Source organism: Rhinatrema bivittatum, unplaced genomic scaffold, assembly GCF_901001135.1.
Source record: "Rhinatrema bivittatum unplaced genomic scaffold, aRhiBiv1.1, whole genome shotgun sequence".
Lineage (NCBI taxonomy): Eukaryota > Metazoa > Chordata > Amphibia > Gymnophiona > Rhinatrematidae > Rhinatrema > Rhinatrema bivittatum.
The window spans coordinates 67,580-89,771 of record NW_021821046.1 but is presented as its reverse complement, the minus strand read 5'-3'; the positions used below and the strand labels follow the sequence as shown (position 1 = coordinate 89,771).

Sequence of the window (22,192 nt, the reverse complement as noted above, 5' to 3'; positions counted from 1 at the left end):
ACACATCTCCTTCAGCTATCCATGCTGTATTCATGTGTTACATATATTAGTGTCATGCCTTGATGGGGTTCTGTTTATACACATCTCCTTCAGCTATCCGTGCTGTGTTCATGTGTTGCATGTATTAGTGTCAAGCCTCGTTGGGGTTCTGTTTATACACATCTCTTTCAGCTATCCGTGCTGTGTTCATGTGTTGCATGCATTATTGTCATGCCTTGATGGGGTTGTTTATACACATCTCCTTCAGCTATCCGTGCTGTGTTCATGTGTTGCATACATTAGTAGAGGGCTCACCAAACTTGTCCTGGGGATCCCCCCCTCCCCCCAACCAGTTGGGTTTTCAGGATATCCAGAATGAATATGCATGAGACAAGTTTGCATATCATGGAGACTCAGTGGATGCAAATTTCTGTGCTGCATCTTGGTCATGGGCTGCCAGGACAGGCTGGGAAGCTCTGCATTAGTGCAGTATCTGCACAGCTGGAGGAGAGAGGGTGGGAGGGTTAGGGCTGCTACTGCATGGGATTTATCCCCCCCGCACTGCTGCTCAGATCCAGTCACGGAGGCCAAGGCAGCATGGACGGCGTGGAGAGGCCTGGAACCGGCAGCTCTGACACCTCGGAGGAAACACTCAGCACGGCACTCGCTGCTCCCACACACATCCCCCCCTCCCCCCGAGGAGTTCACACGGACACTGCGCTTACCTTGTAAATGCAGGACTTTGCGTTCAGGAAAAAGAGCTCTATGGTGGCGTTGTCCTTCAAGTAAGAAATGCTTTCTATGTAGAATCTGCAAGAGAGACAGAGTCACAAATGCAAATACTAATTACAGCACAGAGAAAGGCCACAGACGGGTGCCGGGACGTCTCCTCAGCGGCCGCGCATCCATCGTAGCTGCGGATGAGGCCCGGAGTGAGCGGGCCCCGGCATGATCCCAATGTCAGAATCGCCGGCAAGCTTGCTCTTCCCATCCTAAGAAGCTCTCGCAGGGCACCATTAATAGCACCCACTGCACACAGCGTTACCTAACGATTCCTGCTCTGCAAGGTAATAACCTGGGAGGCCCTCGTGGCGGCTGAGTTAAGGCTGGAGGCCCTGAACGCTAATGACCTGGACTCTGTACGTGGAACGAGCCTGCCTCTTCCCTCTCGTTTCCCCCTAATTCTTCCGTCCCCAACCTTCCTGCCCACCAGAAACGGTCTCGGCGTGCGGCACGACGTCACCAGTTCCCCTGTGTCAGACCTGGGTAGGATTTCTGCAGGTCCCTGGGGAAACGGTGAAATGCGCGGGTGATGTTAACGAGGGTGCGTGGTAGGGGAGTCGGATTAGGAGGCGGACGGCCGGCGGCTGCAATAAATGGTTCGGTTTAGAGGGCACCGGGCTGCCATGCACTGCAGCCTTCCTTACCAGGGCCAACGACCGGTTTCACCCATGGACTTCAAATCTGGATTTTAAGCCGGGCCACAATTCCACGCAAGAAATGGAATAAAACTTTGGCAGCGCTACTAGAGGCGTTTCTGTCTCGCTGTGCCGAGACACACGGACGTCACTCCGAAGCCTTTCCTGCAAACCTCATTTCCAGGCTCTGAAGGCTCAGTCTCAGGTGACAGGGACAGAGATGGGCAGGTGGGCAGCGGAGTGGAGGAGATACCCTGCCCCCCCCTCCCGACCATCAGGGCCGACCTCTCCTCCTCTCCTATGCCCTGCTGCTCACATCTCCAGCTCACCCTCCCCCCACTGACAGTCCCTCGGTGACCCTCCCAGGGCGGCCACGCTGGATGTGGAATATGCGAGGGCCCCGACTGTGGGTCACCTTACGAACCCCAAAACGTGGAGCCACCATGGTAAGCACTTTCCCTTCTCTGCAATTTTCTAGGCTCGCTGAGGGTCCTGGGCTCAGCCCTCATAGAGGAGCTGAGCCATGGGCACTTCCTGACCTCTGACACTATCTGTCACCATTCTACTGCAGCACTAGAAGTGTGCAACGCTGTACATGTACACATGTCCCTGCTCCATAGAGCTTACTGTCCATGCAAGTCAGACAAGCAGGCCAAGCATGCCAAACTTAAGGAGAAAAGACAATCTGAAAGGGGTGCACGGCATTCTTCCATCACTCGTTGCAGACGGAGCTGCTGCTTTAAGAGAAAGAGCGCTCGCTCGGCCAGCAAATGTGCTGCTGCTGCTGCCTCACTTCTCCTCTGTTCTTAGATTGTGCCTGTATCTGCACATGGGAACACTAGAGGGCAGTGTGGCACTTCCAATGCCTTTTGTTCACCAGCATCAGAGGATAACAGAAACCTTAGCAGGAGCAGAAGCAAAGAAACACCGGGCTCCTCTGAATGGCTAGGGCAGGAGCTGCCTGCTACAGCTGTGTCAGCTTAGTGCAGCCTGGCGAAGTGGGATAAATGCCTACGCTTCCCGCCAGTGAACAGATACACCAGCACGCTTCCCACCAGTGAACAGAGAGACACGCACGCTTCCTGCCAGTGAACAGAGAGACACGTACGCTTCCCGCCAGTGAACAGATACACCAGCACGCTTCCCACCAGTGAACAGAGAGACACGCACGCTTCCCGCCAGTGAACAGAGAGACACGTACGCTTCCCGCCAGTGAACAGATACACCAACATGCTTCTCACCAGTGAACAGAGAGACACGCACGCTTCCCGCCAGTGAACAGAGAGACACGTACGCTTCCCGCCAGTGAACAGATACACCAACATGCTTCTCACCAGTGAAAGAGAGACACACACGCTTCTCACCAGTGAACAGAGAGACACGCACGCTTCCCACCAGTGAAAGAGAGATACACGCACGCTTCCAGCCAATGAACAGATACACCAGCATGCTTCTCACCAGTGAAAGAGACACGCACGCTTCCCGCCAGTGAACAGATACACCAACATGCTTCTCACCAGTGAAAGAGACACGCACGCTTCCCGCCAGTGAACAGAGAGACACGCACGCTTCCCACCAGTGAACAGATACACCAGCATGCTTCCAGCCACTGAACAGAGAGAAACGCACGCTTCCCGCCAGTGAACAGAGAGACACAAACGCTTCCCGCCAGTGAACAGAGAGACACACACGCTTTCCGCCAGTGAACGGAGACAAAGAGATTCTCTTACCACCAGTTAACAAACACACAGGCATGCTTCCAACCAGTGAATAGAGAGACACGCACTTTTTCCGCCAGTGAACAGATACACCAGCATACTTCCCGCCAGTGAAAGAGAGAGACACGCACGCTTCCCACCAGTGAAAGAGAGAGACAAGCACGCTTCCCACCAGTGAAAGAGAGAGACAAACACGCTTCGCACCAGTGAACAGAGAGACACGCACGCTTCCCACCAGTGAACAGATACACCAGCATGCTTCTCACCAGTGAAAGAGAGACACGCATGCTTCCAGACAGTGAACAGAGAGACATGAACGCTTCCCACCAGTGAAGAGAGACACGCACGCTTCCCGCCAGTGAACAGAGAGACTAGCACGCTTCCAGCTAGTGAACAGAGAGAGACGCATGCTTCCCCACCAGTGAACAGATACACCAGCATGCTTCTCGCCAGTGAAAGAGAGACACGCACGCTTCCAGCCAGTGAACACATACACCAGCACGCTTCTCACCAGTGAAAGAGAGACACGCACGCTTCCAGCCAGTGAACACATACACCAGCACACATCTCACCAGTGAAAAAGAGACACGCACGCTTCCAGCCAGTGAACACATACACCAGCACGCTTCTCACCAGTGAGAGACACGCACGCTTCCCACCAGTAAACAAAGAGACACGTATGCTTCCAGCCAGTAAACAGATACTCCAGCACGCTTCCAGCCAGTGAACAGAGACACGCACGCTTCCCGCCAGTGAACAGAGAGACATTAATGCTTCCCACCAGTGAACAGAGACACGTGTACGCTTTCCACCAGTGAAGACAGCCACGTGCACACTTCCTGCCAGTGAACAGAGACACGTGTATGCTTTCAACCAGTGAATGGTGACACGCAGTGAAGACACATGCATGCTATCCGCCAGTGAACAGAGAACCACGGACACACTGTCCACCAGCTAACGGAGACATGGGTACACTTCCTGCCAGTGAAAAGAGAAAGGTGTACGCTTTTCACTAGTGAATGCATGGAAATGGTGAAACGTGCTCCCTGAGTGTGTGGTGAAACTCGGAGCGCATCACGCCATGCCTCTCACACTTAGTGAATGCATGGAAATGGTGAAACGTGCTCCCTGAGTGTGTGGTGAAGCTCGGAGAGCATCACGCCCTGCCTCTCACACTTAGTGAATGCATGGAAATGGTGAAACGTGCTCCCTGAGTGTGTGGTGAAACTCGGAGAGCATCACGCCCTGCCTCTCACACTTAGTGAATGCATGGAAATGGTGAAACGTGCTCCCTGAGTGTGTGGTGAAGCTCGGAGCGCATCACGCCCTGCCTCTCACACTTAGTGAATGCATGGAAATGGTGAAACGTGCTCCCTGAGTGTGTGGTGAAACTCGGAGCGCATTGCGCCCTGCCTCTCACACTTAGTGAATGCATGGAAATGGTGAAACGTGCTCCCTGAGTGTGTGGTGAAACTCGAAGCACATTGCGCCCTGCCTCTCACACTTTCTGTGATGCTGTCACTTTTATTCCTGCAAGGCATTAAGTCCATCTCCTGACAAATCCTGCTAAACAAAGGAAAAGCAGGATTAAAAAGATCCGTTTAATTCTGCTGGATTTAGTGCTAATGGGATTTAGCAGGAAGTCACAGAGAAACTGCAAGCTTCAACCTCCTTGCCAGGGACGTCCTCAGAGTTCAGGTTCAGGCCCTTAATCTGTAATTTCACTCCGCTGCCTGTTCTGATGCTGAAGCCTTTAGCAGCGTGAAAGTCGGCCCTCTTGGACCAGAACATTTTGGGTAGAGCACTGGGTGCTGAAGCCTTTCAATGCCAGTAGTTAAAGAGCAAGTGGTCCCTGCAGAGACTCAGCCAAAAAGCGCGGCTGAAGACAGGAGCGCTCCTCCCCTTACACAGCCTAATTAACAAGGAGGGAGTAGCGGGAAGGTGCTTAATGAGTATTTGAGAGGTCGCCTCGGGCCGCACCAGCTGCACCATTTCAACATTTCTGGAGCCCTAAAACGGGTACTTCCCAACCTGCTTTAGCAGTCTGCAGGGAGGTCCTGTACATCGTCCCGTGAATAATCAAGTTAAGTAAAGACATACACAGCGACAGATCTACACAAGGCCGGACACTTCACACAGAAGAAAATGACACCCCCCCTGCGCAGGACCGCGAATGTCCCCTCCTGTAGGATGCTCAGCGGCAGACGGGGCGGGGAGCGGGTAACCCAAGCTCGGAGGCGCCCGGGCCCAGTTCACAGGCACTGAAGACGGATCCAGGGGACTCTATCGAGATTGCAGCAGGGTGGGGCCTTGTGGAAGGATTTACTGCCAAAAGAGGGGACCTATGGACCTCTGAATTATGGCAGTCGAGCTGGTCAGCTAACCCGGTCCTGGCCTTCTCCCCCGCCATCCCACTGCGACTGGGAAAAGGAAAGGACCGGCATTTAGATGCCCAAGTGAATTCTTGGGAGCCAATCAGGGCAGTGCCAGACGCGACGAGAAGTAATTTTATCTTTTCCCTGTGATCAGCCCGTCTGAGCATTTACCTGAAGCTCAACGTATTCGTCTTCTCCGCACCCACCAACCAGGGGCTCTGCTTACTAAACGTTTCCTCCCCCTCTGCGTCAGCGCTCAGTAAAGTGATGAGCAGGACTGCAGTGGCGGAGGCGGGCACAGCACCGCGGGGATTTCTATTAAATACTTATTCTAGCGGAATTAGCTTGTCAAAGGGGGGCATCCTCGCTGTCATTACACCCGCGCTGTACCGGGGGTCCCGACACTGCCTGCGAACGCACAAGACACGAGCAAGAATTAAAAAGCCGAACGTCCGAGGAGAGAGAGAGTGCGATGCAAAATTCAGGGACTACACCAGGGTCACTGAGGAGGGGGGGGGTGGAAAGAAAGCGATGCCACCGGGCCTGGAAGAGGCCGCCCCTGCCATGGACCTTCCTGCTGCACACGGGAAGGCGGGGAATCCCTTTCCAACGTCCGCACATCGCTCTAGGACCCCTACACCCCAGGGTCCCGCTTGCCACAGGACAGAGAGCCTGTCTGACATGCAGACGCCCTCCAAGGATTCCTGCGGCCCCACAGCACATTATGTAAATAATAATTACTCTGTGGCGTACTCACTTCCCCGTAGCAGCCCCTGTAAGCCAGGACAGGGAAGGGGGTGGGGGGGTTCCCTTACGCTACACCTGCTGCAGGGTCCTTCAGCCATCCTGCTTCCCATAGCGCCACAGTCTCCCTGACGCTCGCTGGGCAGCAGGAACAGAGGCCCTGGATCCGCTCCAGGCAGAGCTGCACCCGCCCTCTGGAGGTGGCGAGGAGATGAAATCCCACCCCCGGGCTGCTCGCAACAGGTCTGCGGCCCTGACTCTCTGTCCCGATACCCGGGCACAGTGCAGGAGAGGACAGCAAGGGGCAGGGAGCGCTCAGTGGCGCGACTGGGGCTGGCCGGGACGCGGGCAGGTGAAAGGAGCTCTGCTGACACAGCAAACCCAGGGGCCTGGCCTGCTCTACCCTCCCCAGGGAACACATGGCCTTCTCCTCGTCTTTCAATATACAACTCTTCAAAAAAAATAAATAAATAGAGCGGCACTTCCTGAAAGCTGAGCCTGTTTCAGTCAAGGAGGAGAAGATCTCAGCTTCTGGAGAGCAGGGGGATCCCGGGGTCCCCCCCTTCCAGTAAATGCAGACAAAGCGCAGAGTCACGCGAGGCCAAACCTTTCTTGGTAAGGAGAGCACGAGAGGAGGGATTCGCTCTCTTGCTAAGCTGGAGGCGTAAATGAAATGCAAAACCCTGGCGGGGAGGAAGGGCTGCGTCCCATCAACGGCCGGCGAGCAGCCGGAGAAATGCATTAAAAGAAAGCTGAAACCCTCCCCCCGCCCTCAAAGCCGAAGGCCGAGCAGCTGTTACCTACCTGACACAAAAATATAAAACGATGGGGCCAGACTTTTTGGGGAAGTCATGTTCTAGCACCCTCCGGTCCAGCTGGAGCCAATTCAGGTGACCGCTGTTGGAAAAAAGAGAGAGAGAGAGAGAGAGAGCAGTTAGTTTGGATTTTGCTTCTGGTTCTCTGCTGCAAACCGCTGGACGCCAGCACTCTTTGCCGAAATCTGCAGTCACGGTGCAGAGGTGAATGCGATCTGACACTCGCTAGCTGCATTTGTCTGCCTGAGGTGGGGGGATTAGAATCCGCATCCTCCGGCAGGGAAAAACCAGGTTTATCGCTGGAAAGTGGTTATAAAGTGACTGGTTGGGTTAATTCGGGCTTTTTTTGGACTGAAATAACTGTAGCTTTTCAACTAGGAGTTGCTGGTCTTAATCACATCTAGGATCCAATTTTCTAGTGCTCGGTTGTGAACTGGAATTCTCTTGTGTCTAAATCTGCAATCGGTACCTGCAGAAGGACAAACAGATACAGGAAAGGCCTTGTCTGCAACCGAGCACCGGTTCCAAATGGACAGATAGGTGGCCAGCGGCCTGGTCCGTCAGCAAGCACAGCTCGGTATCAAGGCTATCCTGATATCTGTAGTGCAACATCCTCTGCACTGCCCGATCACAGGCACATTTACCACTGCCACACTTTGTAACACCACCAGCAGAAACATCTGAGCGTGCAAATAAGTGAAAGGCAGAAATCATTTCACCGGTGCCTGCTTCCCCTCCCATGTGTCAGGATCACAGCAAACAGGAAACAGATTCCAAGAAACTCAGAACCCGAGCCACGGACTGTGGGGCAGAGTTTGCGCAGTTGTGATTATTTTGACCCAGCGAGAGCAGAAACCACCTTTAAAGAGACATTTCGGTTCAGCTGACCCAAAGGACCGGTCAAGCTGACAGCGTGCCCCCTCCCTCCCCCCAGCACAAGATGCCAAGGACGATCGCACCAGCAACGCACGTCCTCCCCAATCTCCCACGTGCCCCCCCCCCGGGGACACGGAAATACCGAGAGCACCTGAACGTAATCCCCTTCGGAGCACGGGAAAGCGGAATGAAGGAAGGCACTGCTGGGTGATCACCTCTGACCTGAAAGTTCGGTCTGCAGGCCGCAGGGAACGAGGATGCGCGCTTGACCTGAAGCCAACCCAGCGATGTCACCCCCAGACCGGTCGCAGGTACATCCCTCCTCCATTTATTTCATTTACAGTTCTCTTCTACCTTTTCTATCTGGGCAGCCAGGTCAGGTGAGAGGCCGCTGGCAGTGGTTTGCAATGGGGATACAGGTCAGACAGGTTACAACAGAGGGGCAGTGTCCTGCTCTCGACTGGGAACTGATTAAAACAAAGAGTAAGGCTAAAGAGCAAATATTAGTAAATAGTAAGGCTAAACAGTACATTTCCCAATGGAGAAAGGTGAACACTGGAGAGCCCCAGGGATCTGTTCTGGGACCCATGCTTTTTAATATATTTATAAATGACCTGGAAATGGGAACAACAAGTGAGGTGATCACATTTGCCAAAGACACAAAGTTATTGAAAGTTGTTACATCACAAGAGGATTGTGAGAAATTGCAAGAGGACATTGCAGAACTGGGAGACTGGGTATACAAATGGCAAATGAAATTTAATGTGGACAAGGGCAAATTGATGCACTTAGGGAAGAGAAACCCAAATTTATAGCTTCAAAATGCAAGGTTCCACATGAGGAGTCGCCACTCAGGAAAATGATCCAGGAGTCATCGCTGATAATACGTTGAAATCCTCCGCTCAGTGTGCGGCAGCAGCAGCCAGAAAGCAAATAGGATGCTGGGGATTATTAGGAAAGAATGGAGAATAAAACAGAGAATATCATAATGTCTCTGTATCACTCCATGGTGCATCCTCATCTTGTGTTCATATATCATACACAAACAGAATGCTGGGGATTATTAGGAAAGGAATGGAGAATAAAACAGAGAATATCATAATGCCTCTGTATCACTCCATGGTGCATCCTCATCTTGTGTTCATATATCATACACAAACAGAATGCTGGGGATTATTAGGAAGGAATGGAGAATAAACAGAGAATATCATAATGTCCTCTGTATCACTCCATGGTGCATCCTCATCTTGTGTACATATATCATACACAAACAGAATGCTGGGGATTATTAGGAAAGGAATGGAGAATAAAACAGAGAATATCATAATGCCTCTGTATCACTCCATGGTGCATCCTCATCTTGTGTTCATATATCATACACAAACAGAATGCTGGGGATTATTAGGAAAGGAATGGAGAATAAAACAGAGAATATCATAATGCCTCTGTATCACTCCATGGTGCGACCTCATCTTGTGTTCATATATCATACACAAACAGAATGCTGGGGATTATTAGGATAGGAATGGAGAATAAAACAGAGAATATCATAATGTCTCTGTATCACTCCATGGTGCGACCTCATCTTGTGTTCATATATCATACACAAACAGAATGCTGGGGATTATTAGGAAAGGAATGGAGAATAAAACAGAAAATATCATAATGCCTCTGTATCACTCCATGGTGCATCATCATCTTGTGTTCATATATCATGCACAAACAGAATGCTGGGGATTATTAGGAAAGGAATGGAGAATAAAACAGAGAATATCATAATGCCTCTGTATCACTCCATGGTGCAACCTCATCTTGTGTTCATATATCATACACAAACAGAATGCTGGGGATTATTAGGAAAGGAATGGAGAATAAAACAGAGAATATCATAATGCCTCTGTATCACTCCATGGTGCATCCTCATCTTGTGTTCATATATCATACACAAACAGAATGCTGGGGATTATTAGGAAAGCAATGGAGAATAAAACAGAGAATATCATAATGCCTCTGTATCACTCCATGGTGCGACCTCATCTTGTGTTCAATATATCATACACAAACAGAATGCTGGGGATTATTAGGAAAGGAATGGAGAATAAAACAGAGAATATCATAATGTCTCTGTATCACTCCATGGCGCATCCTCATCTTGTGTTCATATATCATACACAAACAGAATGCTGGGGATTATATAGGAAAGCAATGGAGAATAAAACAGAGACTATCATAATGCCTCTGTATCACTCCATGGTGCGACCTCATCTTGTGTTCATATATCATACACAAACAGAATGCTGGGATTATTAGGAAAGGAATGGAGAATAAAACAGAGAATATCATAATGCCTCTGTAATCACTCCATGGTGCGACCTCATCTTGTGCTCATATATCATACACAAACAGAATGCTGGGGATTATTAGGAAAGGAATGGAGAATAAACAGAGAATATCATAATGTCTCTGTATCACTCCATGGTGCATCCTCATCTTGTGTTCATATATCATACACAAACAGAATGCTGGGGATTATTAGGAAAGCAATGGAGAATAAACAGAGAATATCATAATGTCTCTGTATCACTCCATGGTGCATCCTCATCTTGTGTTTCATATATCATACACAAACAGAATGCTGGGATTTATTAGGAAAGGAATGGAGAATAAAACAGAGAATATCATAATGCCTCTGTATCACTCCATGGTGCATACCTCATCTTGGGTTCATATATCATATACAAACAGAATGCTGGGGATTATTAGGAAAGGAATGGAGAATTAAACAGAGAATATCATAATGTCTCTGTATCACTCCATGGTGCATCCTCATCTTGTGTTCATATATCATACACAAACAGGATGCTGGGGATTATTAGGAAAGGAATGGAGAATAAACAGAGAATATCATAATGTCTCTGTATCACTCCATGGTGCTATCCTCATCTTGTGTTCATATATCATACACAAACAGAATGCTGGGGATTATTAGGAAAGGAATGGAGAATAAAACAGAGAATATCATAATGTCTCTGTATCTCTCCATGGTGCAACCTCATCTTGTGTTCATATATCATACACAAACAGAATGCTGGGGATTATTAGGAAAGGAATGGAGAATAAAACAGAGAATATCATAATGCCTCTGTATCCTCCATGGTGCATCCTTATCTTGTGTTCATATATCATACACACAGAGAATGCATGGGATTATTAGGAAAGGAATGGAGAATAAACAGAGAATATCTAATGCCTCTGTATCACTCCATGGGTGCATCCTCATCTTGTGTTCATATATCATACACAAACAGAATGCCAGGGGATTATTAGGAAAGGAATGGAGAATAAACAGAGAATATCCTAATGTCTCTGTATCACTCCATGGTGCATTCCCTCATCTTTGTGTTCATATATCATACACAAACAGAATGCTGGGGATTATTAGGAAAGGAATGGAGAATAAACAGAGAATATCATAATGTCTCTGTATCCACTCCATGGTGCATCCTTCATCTTGTGTTCATATATCATACACAAACAGAATGCCAGGGATTATTAGGAAAGGAATGGAGAAATATAAACAGAGAATATTCCTAATGATCTCTGTATCACTCCATCGGTGCATTCCTTCATCTTGTGTCATCTATCATTACACAAACAGAATGCTGGGGATTATTAGGAATTTGAATGAGAATAAAACAGAGAATCTCATAATGCCTCTGTATCACTCCATGGTGTCCTCATCTTGTTCATATATCATACACAAACAGAATGCTGGGGATTATTAGGAAAGGAATGGAGAATAAAACAGAGAATATCATAATGCCTCTGTATCACTCCATGGTGCATCCTCATCTTGTGTTCATATATCATACACAAACAGAATGCTGGGGATTATTAGGAAAGGAATGGAGAATAAAACAGAGAATATCATAATGCCTCTGTATCACTCCATGGTGCATCCTCATCTTGGGTTCATATATCATACACAAACAGAATGCTGGGGATTATTAGGAAAGGAATGGAGAATAAAACAGAGAATATCATAATGCCTCTGTATCACTCCATGGTGCATCCTCATCTTGTGTTCATATATCATACACACACAGAATGCTGGGGATTATTAGGAAAGGAATGGAGAATAAAACTGAGAATATCATAATGCCTCTGTATCACTCCATGGTGCATCCTCATCTTGTGTTCATATATCATACACACACAGAATGCTGGGATTATTAGGAAAGGAATGGAGAATAAAACATAGAATATCCTAATGCTCTGTATCACTCCATGGTGCATCCCTCATCTTGTGTTCATATATCCTACACAAACAGAATGCTAGGGATTCTCAGGAAAGGAATGGAGAATAAAAACAGAGAATATCATAATGCCTCTGTATCACTCCCTGGTGCATCCTTCATCTTGTGTTCATATATCTACACAAACAGAATGCTAGGGATTCTCAGGAAAGGAATGGAGAATAAACCAGAGAATATCATAATGCCTCTGTATCACTCCATGGTTGCATCCTCATCTTGTGTTCATATATCATACACAAACAGGAATGCCCGGGATTATTAGGAAAGGAATGGAGAATAAAACAGAATATCATAATGCCTTGATCACTCCATGCTGCGAACTTCATCTTGTGTTTCATATATCCCCTACCCACAACAGAATGCTGGGGATTATTAGGAAAGGAATGGAGCATAAAACCGAGAATATCATAATGCCTCTGTATCACTCCATGGTGCATCCTCATCTTGTGTTCATATATCATACACAAACAGAATGCTGGGGATTATTAGGAAAGGAAATGGAGAATAAAACAGAGAATATCATAATGCTCTGTATCACTCCATGGTGCATCCTCATCTTGTGTTCATATATCATACACAAACAGAATGCTGGGGATTATTAGGAAAGGAATGGAGAATAAAACAGAGAATATCATAATGCCTCTGTATCACTCCATGGTGCATCCTCATCTTGTGTTCATATATCATACACAAACAGAATGCTGGGGATTATTAGGAAAGGAATGGAGAATATAAAACAGAGAATATCATAATGCCTCTGTATCACTCCATGGTGCATCCTCATCTTGTGTTCATATATCATACACAAACAGAATGCTGGGGATTATTAGGAAAGGAATGGAGAATAAACAGAGAATATCATAATGCCTCTGTATCACTCCATGGTGCATCCTCATCTTGTGTTCATATATCATACACAAACAGAATGCTGGGATTATTAGGAAAGGAATGGAGAATAAAACAGAGAATATCATAATGCCTCTGTATCACTCCATGGTGCATCCTCATCTTGTGTTCATATATCATACACAAACAGAATGCTGGGGATTATTAGGAAAGGAATGGAGAATAAAACAGAGAATATCATAATGCCTCTGTATCACTCCATGGTGTGCATCCTCATCTTGTGTTCATATATCATACACAAACAGAATGCGGGGGATTATTAGGAAAGGAATGGAGAATAAAACAGAGAATACATAATGCCTCTGTATCACTCCATGGTGCATCCTCATCTTGTGTTCATATATCATACACAAACAGAATGCTGGGGATTATTAGGAAAGGAATGGAGAATAAAACAGAGAATATCATAATGCCTCTGTATCACTCCATGGTGCATCCTCATCTTGTGTTCATATATCATACACAAACAGAATGCTGGGGATTATTAGGAAAGGAATGGAGAATAAAACAGAGAATATCATAATGCCTCTGTATCACTCCATGGTGCATCCTCATCTTGTGTTCATATATCATACACAAACAGAATGCTGGGGATTATTAGGAAAGGAATGGAGAATAAAACAGAGAATATCATAATGCCTCTGTATCACTCCATGGTGCATCCTCATCTTGTGTTCATATATCATACACAAACAGAATGCTGGGGATTATTAGGAAGGAATGGAGAATAAAACAGAGAATATCATAATGCCTCTGTATCACTCCATGGTGCATCCTCATCTTGTGTTCATATATCATACACAAACAGAATGCTGGGGATTATTAGGATAGGAATGGAGAATAAAACAGAGAATATCATAATGCCTCTGTATCACTCCATGGTGCATCTCATCTGTGTTCATATATCATACACAAACAGAATGCTGGGGATTATTAGGAAGGAATGGAGAATAAAACAGAGAATATCATAATGCCTCTGTATCACTCCATGGTGCATCCTCATCTTGTGTTCATATATCATACACAACAGAATGCTGGGGATTATTAGGAAAGGAATGGAGAATAAAACAGAGATATCATAATGTGCCTCTGTATCAGTCCATGGTGCATCCTCATCTTGTGTTCATATATCATACACAAACAGAATGCTGGGGATTATTAGGAAAGGAATGGAGAATAAAACAGAGAATATCATAATGCCTCTGTATCACTCCATGGGGCATCCTCATCTTGTGTCATATATACACAAACAGAATGCTGGGGATTATTAGGAAAGGAATGGAGAATAAAACAGAGAATATCATAATGTCTCTGTATCACTCCATGGTGCATCCTCATCTTGTGTTCATATATCATACACAAACAGAATGCTGGGGATTATTAGGAAAGGAATGGAGAATAAAACAGAGAATATCATAATGCCTCTGTATCACTCCATGGTGCATCCTCATCTTGTGTTCATATATCATACACAAACAGAATGCTGGGGATTATTAGGAAAGGATGGAGAATAAAACAGAGAATATCATATAATGTCCTCTGTATCACTCCATGGTTGCAGACCTCATCTTGTGTTCATATATCATACACAAACAGAATGCTGGGGATTATTAGGAAGGAATGGAGAATAAAACAGAGAATATCATAATGTCCTAGTATCACTCCATGGTGCATCCTCATCTTGTGTTCATATATCATACACAAACAGAATGCTGGGGCTTATTAGGGAAAGGAATGGAGAATAAAACAGAGATATCATAATGCCTCTGTATCATCGTCCATGGTGCATCCTCATCTTGTGTTACATATATCATACACACACAGAAGCTGGAGGATTATTAGGAAAGGAATGGAGAATAAAACATAGAATATCATAATGCCTCTGTATCACTCCATGGTGCGATCCTCATCTTGTGTTCATATATCATACACAAACAGAATGCTGGGGATTATTAGGAAAGGAATGGAGAATAAAACAGAGAATATCATAATGTCTCTGTATCACTCCTGGTGCATCCTCATCTTGTGTTCATATATCATACACAAACAGAATGCTGGGGATTATTAGGAAAGGAATGGAGAAATAAAACAGAGAGAATATCATAATGCCTCTGTATCACTCCATGGTGCATCCTCATCTTTGTGTTCATATATCATACACAACAGAATGCTGGGGATTATTAGGAAAGGAATGGAGAATAAAACAGAGGAATATCATAATGCCTCTGTATCGCTCCATGGTGCATCCTCATCTTGTGTTCATATCATACACAAACAGAATGCCTGGGGATTATTAGGAAAGGAATGGAGGAATAAAACAGAGAATATCATAATGTCTCTGTATCACTCCATGGTGCATCCTCATCTTGTGTTCATATATCATACACAAACAGAATGCTGGGGATTATTAGGAAAGGAACAGGAGAATAAACAGAGAATATCATAATGTCTCTGTATCACTCCATGGTGCTGACCTCATCTTGTGTTCATATATCATACAGAAACAGAATGCTGGGGATTTTAGGAAAGGAAATGGAGAATAAAACAGAGAATATCATAATGCCTCTGTCATCACTCCATGGTGCATACCTCATCTTGTGTCATATATCATACACAAACAGAATGCTGGGGATTATTAGGAAAGGAATGGAGAATAAAACAGAGAATATCATAATGCCTCTGTATCACTCCATGGTGCGACCTCATCTGTGTACATATATCATACACAAACAGAATGCTGGGGATTTTAGGAAAGGAATGGAGAATAAAACAGAGAATATCATAATGCCTCTGTATCACTCCATGGTGCACCTCATCTTGTGTTCATATATCATACACAAACAGAATGCTGGGGATTATTAGGAAAGGAATGGAGAATAAAAACAGAGAATATCATAATTGTCTCTGTATCACTCCATGGTGCATCCTCATCTTGTGTTCATATATCATACACAAACAGAATGCTGGGGATATTAGGAAAGGATGGAGAATAAAAACAGAAATATCATAATGTCTCTGTATCACTCCATGGTGCATCCTCATCTTGTGTTCATATATCATACACAAACAGAATGCTGGGGATTATTAGGAAGGAATGGAGAATAAAACAGAGAATATCATAATGTCTCTGTATCACTCCATGGTGCATCCTCATCTTGTGTTCATATATCATACACAAACAGAATGCTGGGGATTTAGGAAAGGAATGGAGAATAAAACAGAGAATATCATAATGTCTCTGTATCATTCCATGGTGCACCTCATTGTGTTCATATATCATACACAAAACAGAATGCGGGGATTATTAGGAAAGGAATGGAGAATAAAACAGAGAATATCATAATGCCTCGTATCACCCATGGTGCATCCTCATCTTGTGTTCATATATCATACACAAACAGAATGCTGGGGATTATTAGGAAAGGAATGGAGAATAAAACAGAGAATATCATAATGCCTCTGTATCACTCCATGGTTGCATCCTCATCTTGTGTTCATATATCATACACAAACAGAATGCTGGGGATTATTAGGAAAGGAATGGAGAATAAAACAGAGAATATCATAATGCCTCTGTATCACTACTGGTGCATCCTCATCTTGTGTTCATATATCATACACAAACAGAATGCTGGGGATTATTAGGAAAGGAATGGAGAATAAAACAGAGAATATCATAATGCCTCTGTATCACTCCATGGTGCATCCTCATCTTGTGTTCATATATCATACACAAACAGAATGCTGGGGATTATTAGGAAGGAATGGAGAATAAAACAGAGAATATCATAATGCCTCTGTATCACTCCATGGTGCATCCTCATCTTGTGTTACATATATCATACACAAACAGAATGCTGGGGATTATTAGGAAGGAATGGAGAATAAAACAGAGAATATCATAATCTCTATATCACTCCATGGTGCACCTCATCTTGTGTTCATATATCATACACAAACAGAATGCTGGGGATTATTAGGAAAGGAATGGAGAATAAAACAGAGAATATCATAATGCCTCTGTATCACTCCATGGTGCACCTCATCTTGTGTCATATATCATACACAAACAGAATGCTGGGGATTATTAGGAAAGGAATGGAGAATAAAACAGAGAATATCATAATGCCTCTGTATCACTCCATGGTGCATCCTCATCTTGTGTTCATATATCATACACAAACAGAATGCTGGGGATTATTAGGAAAGGAATGGAGAATAAAACAGAGAATATCATAATGCCTCTGTATCACTCCATGGTGCATCCTCATCTTGTGTTCATATATCATACACAAACAGAATGCTGGGGATTATTAGGAAAGGAATGGAGGATAAAACAGAGAATATCATAATGCCTCTGTATCACTCCATGGTGCATTCCTCATCTTGTGTTCATATATCATACACAAACAGAATGCTGGGATTATTAGGAAGGAATGGAGAATTAAAACAGAGAATATCATAATGCCTCTGTATCACTCCATGGTGCATCCTCATCTTGTGTTCATATATCATACACAAACAGAATGCTGGGGATATTAGGAAAGGAATGGAGAATAAAACAGAATATCATAATGTCTCTGTATCACTCCATGGTGTGCATCCTCATCTTGTGTTCATATATCATACACAAACAGAATGCTGGGGATTATTATGGAAAGGAAAGGAGAATAAAACAGAGAATATCATAATGCCTCTGTATCACTTCATGGTGCATCCTCATCTTGTGTTCATATATCATACACAAACAGAATGCTGGGGATTATTAGGAAAGGAATGGAGAATAAAACAGAGGAATATCATAATTGCCTCTGTATCACTCCATGGTGCATCCTCATCTTGTGTTCATATATCATACACAACCAGAATTGCTGGGGATATTAGGAAAGGAATGGAGAATAAACAGAGGAATATCAATAATGTCTCTGTATTACACTCACATGGTGCATCCTCATCTTGTGTTCATATATTCATACACAAACAGCATGCTGGGGATTATTAGGAAGGAATGGGAGGAATATAACCGAGAATATCCTAATGGCCTCTGTATCACTCCATGGTGCATCCTCATCTTGTGTTCCTATATCATTACACAAACAGAATGCTGGGGAATTATTAGGAAAGGAATGGAGAATAAAACAGAGAATATACATAATGCCTCTGTATCCACTCCATGGTGCCATCCTCATCTTTGTGTTCATATATCATACACAAACAGAATGCTGGGGATTATTAGGAACAGAATGGAGAATAAAACGAGCTAATATCATACTGCCTCTGTATCACTACATGGTGCATCCTTCATCTTGTGTTTCCTATATCATACACAAACAGAATGCTGGGGATTATTAGGAAAGGAATGGAGAATAAACAGAGAATATCCTAATGTCCTCTGTATGACTCCATGGTGCGACCTTATCTTGAGTACTGTGTGCAGTTCTGGTCACCACATCTCAGAAAGATATAGCAGAATTAGAAAAGATACAGAGAAGGGCGACCAAGATGATAAAGGGGATGGAACAATTCCTATATGAAGAAAGGCTAAAGAGGTTAGGACTCTTCAGCCTGGAGAAGAGACGGCTGAGGGGAGATATGATAGAGCTCTATAAAATAATGAGTGGAATGGAACAAGTAAACGTTAATCAGTTGTTTACTCTTTGAAAAAGTACACAGACCAGGGGACACACAATGAAGTTACTAAGTAATATATTTAAAACTAATAAGAGAAAATAATTTTTTTACTCAACGCATAATTAAGTTCTGGAATTTGTTGCCAGAGGAATTGGTGAAAGGTGTTAGTGTAGCTGGATTCAAAAAAGGTTTGGACAGGTTCCTGGAGGAAAAGTCCATAAACCATTATTAAGGTGGAATTGCAGAAATTCCCTGCTTATTCTTGGGATAAGCAGCCTGGATTCTCTCTGTCCCTTGGGATCCTGCCAGGTTACTTAGTGGCCTGGATTGGCCACTGTTGGAAACAGGATGCTGGGCTTGATGGACCTGGGTCTGACCCAGTGTGGTAAGTCTTGTGTACTTTTGAGGTACAGTTGATTTACGGGGTTGAGGGGTAGTGCTGGGAATCTGTGCAAGTTATCAGTGTAACAGCAGGAACAACTTGATAAATCAATACATCTCCTTGGGGTAAGGTACATGTGATGTGCTTGGCTGGTCTATAGGGCAGGGTTGGAAGAGCCAAGGCCTTGAAGATTGAGGAGCCACTGGAATTTGCACAGCCTGTGGACATCTGACAGATCCTCATTTGAAAAGATTTTTCTGGCAACAGTTTAAAAGAGATTTGAAAGTCCAAAGAGAAAAACTCAGAGCCAGAGAGAGAGAGAGAGAGGGGAAGTGATAGGTTATAGCAGCGCTTCTCAAGCAGTGTGTCGCGCCTCCCGGTGTCCCACTGCCCCGCTTGTACTTCCCTTCTCCATTTTTCCAGCCCCCGCGGGCCAATGGGAAGCCTCAGCGTGTCCCATCTGTCAGGTGTGTCCCGGCCGAAAAAAGGTGGAGAACCCCTGGGTTACAAGCACATTCATATCACATGAGCACGCGTGTTATTGTTAAGGGTACGCAGGCCAAACAATTTCGTCTCGCGCCATTTGGGGGCTCATTTCTATGTCATTTAAGTTTTTTCCCCCAATTTGTTTTCATTTTTTTAGGTTTACAAAATAGAGTGCACTATTCAGGGGTTAAAGCCGTGGGCTGTGACCCAGGGAAACCAGCGTTCAAATCCCGCTGTCACTCCTTGTGACCCTGGGCAGGTCGCTTTACCCTCCGCTGCCTCAGGTACAAACTTACATTATAAACCCACTCGTATAGGGAAATACCTACAGTACCTGAGTGTAGCCCCCTGTGAAGTGCCCAAAAGCAGAACATAAAAGCAGAATAATGTGCAAACAGTGTGCACTAAAATCAACAGAAGGAAAACATACAGTTTCTTGCTTTTTTCCTACCATTTTGTATTGCTGTTAATGTTGTTTAAGTCGTTGCAAATGAAATGCACATTCCTGGCTATAGCGCAGCGGTGTCTGCATCATCATGTAGCACTGCAGCTGTTGCTTTCCAGTTGCAGAATACAAAATAGCCGGTGGTAATGTTAACCTGATTGTTTCCAGACCTCCTATTCCGCATCAGACCTTAAGCAGGCCTACAGGAAAGCGGTCACCCAGCGCCGGGAGACAGCAGTTTCGTGCTGTACAGGCGGTATTGTCCTTGGCACGTCGGATGGAAGAGCTGCGTCACATGCCGCCAGCTGCACTACCGGAGAACGCCCGCCGCGGATGGAGACGCATCCACCGCCGCTGCCTGCCTGGTGACTTGGGCGCGGCGCTGCAAGCAGGCGACCGCACGGGAGAGACAGCACAGGGAGGCTGGGCGGCCTCCCGTCTCTTCCAAGGCACCAAAGTGTGATTGACTGGGATTTAGATCCAGATCCTGCGCACAGTAGAAGGTGACCTCAGCACCCAGGAAGTGTAAATGAACTGCCTGGTACATTTCACTTCTAACGTGAGGATCCTCGGCTCCTGAATGCTACGTTGGGCTGCCCCACCGGCAGCGCAGCAGCTGTTTGACAATGGTGCTGCGGCGTCCTTAGACCCCGGAGCTCAACGACTCTACAGATATCCAGCCGAAAGAAAAGAACCACCATACAACCCTAAAGGTACATCATTCCTGCAAAATCATTTTGGGCGCAAAAAGGTTTTCAAATAATTTCACAAGCCAGCAGATCAGGGATCAACATTTTTCAAAAGCCTAATCCTTACCAGAGCCCATGTCAGACAAAACAGCATGAAAACAGCACAGACAACTGAAAAACAAATCTTCACCAAAGTCCCATGCAGACTGTCACACTAATACACATACAACATGAATACAGCATGGACAGCTGAAGAGTGGAGCTTCCCTCAGAGCCCCGTGCAGGCATCACACTGGATACACGTAAAGCCTGAATACAGCACGGATAGCTGAAGAGCGGAGCTTCATCAGAGCCCCATGCAGGCATCACACTGATATACGTAAGGCCTGAATACAGCACGGATAGCTGAATAACGAGCTTCATCAGAGCCTCATGCATGAGTCACACTGATATAAGTAAAGCCTGACTACAGCATGGACAGCTGAAGAGTGGAGCTTTAACAGAGCCCCATGCAGGTGTCACAATGACACATATAAAGCATGAATACAGCATGGACAACAGAAAAGCAAATCTTCACCCAAAGTCCCATGCATGCATCACACTGATATACGTAAAGCCTGCATACAGCATGGACAGCTGAAGAGTCAGAGCTTCATCAGAGCTCCATGCAGTTTTCACACTGACAAATGTAAAGCATGAATACTGCATGGACAGCTGAAGAGTGGAGCTTTAACAGAGCCCCATGCAGGTGTCACAATGACACATATAAAGCATGAATACAGCATGGACAACAGAAAAGCAAATCTTCACCCAAAGTCCCATGCATGCATCACACTGATATACGTAAAGCCTGCATACAGCATGGGACAGCTGAAGAGCAGAGCTTCATCAGAGCTCCATGCAGTTTTCACACTGACAAATGTAAAGCATGAATACTGCATGGACAGCTGAAGAGTGGAGCTTCATCAGAGCCCCATGCAGGCATCACACTGATACACGTAAAGCATGAATACAGCATGGACAGGTGAAGAGAAGATCTAAATGAAAGCCACATGATATACGTAAAGCCTGAATATAGCATGGACAGCTGAAGAGCAGAGCTTCATCAGTGCCTCATGCACAGGTCACACTGATATACGTAAAGCCTGAATACAGCATGGACAGCTGAAGAGTGGAGCTTCATCAGAGCCCCTTGCAGGGGTCACACTGATACACATAAAGCATGAATACAGCATGGACAGCTGAAGAGCAGATCTTCATCAGAGCCTCATGCAGGCATCACACTGATACACATAAAGCATGAATACAATACGGATAGCTGAAGAGTGGAGCTTCATTAGAGCCCCATGCAGGGGTCACACTGATACACATAAAGCCTGAATACAGCATGGACAGCTGAAGCGCGTAGATTC

The 22,192-nt window shown here is 45.4% G+C and overlaps 1 protein-coding gene across 1 annotated transcript in view; it reads right to left on the bottom strand.

The window, feature by feature from the left end:
- The window catches only part of LOC115082393 (FERM domain-containing protein 4A-like), a gene marked incomplete at its 3' end in the record, with an annotated part of 104,574 nt that overhangs the window by 23,772 nt on the left and 58,610 nt on the right, over window positions 1-22,192 (bottom strand). The window contains exons 4-5 of the mRNA XM_029586612.1: window positions 7,039-7,131; window positions 705-789 (exon numbers count right to left, since the gene is read on the bottom strand). Coding sequence (XP_029442472.1) covers window positions 705-789; window positions 7,039-7,131 — 178 coding nt within the window. The remainder of the gene's footprint in view (window positions 1-704; window positions 790-7,038; window positions 7,132-22,192) is intronic.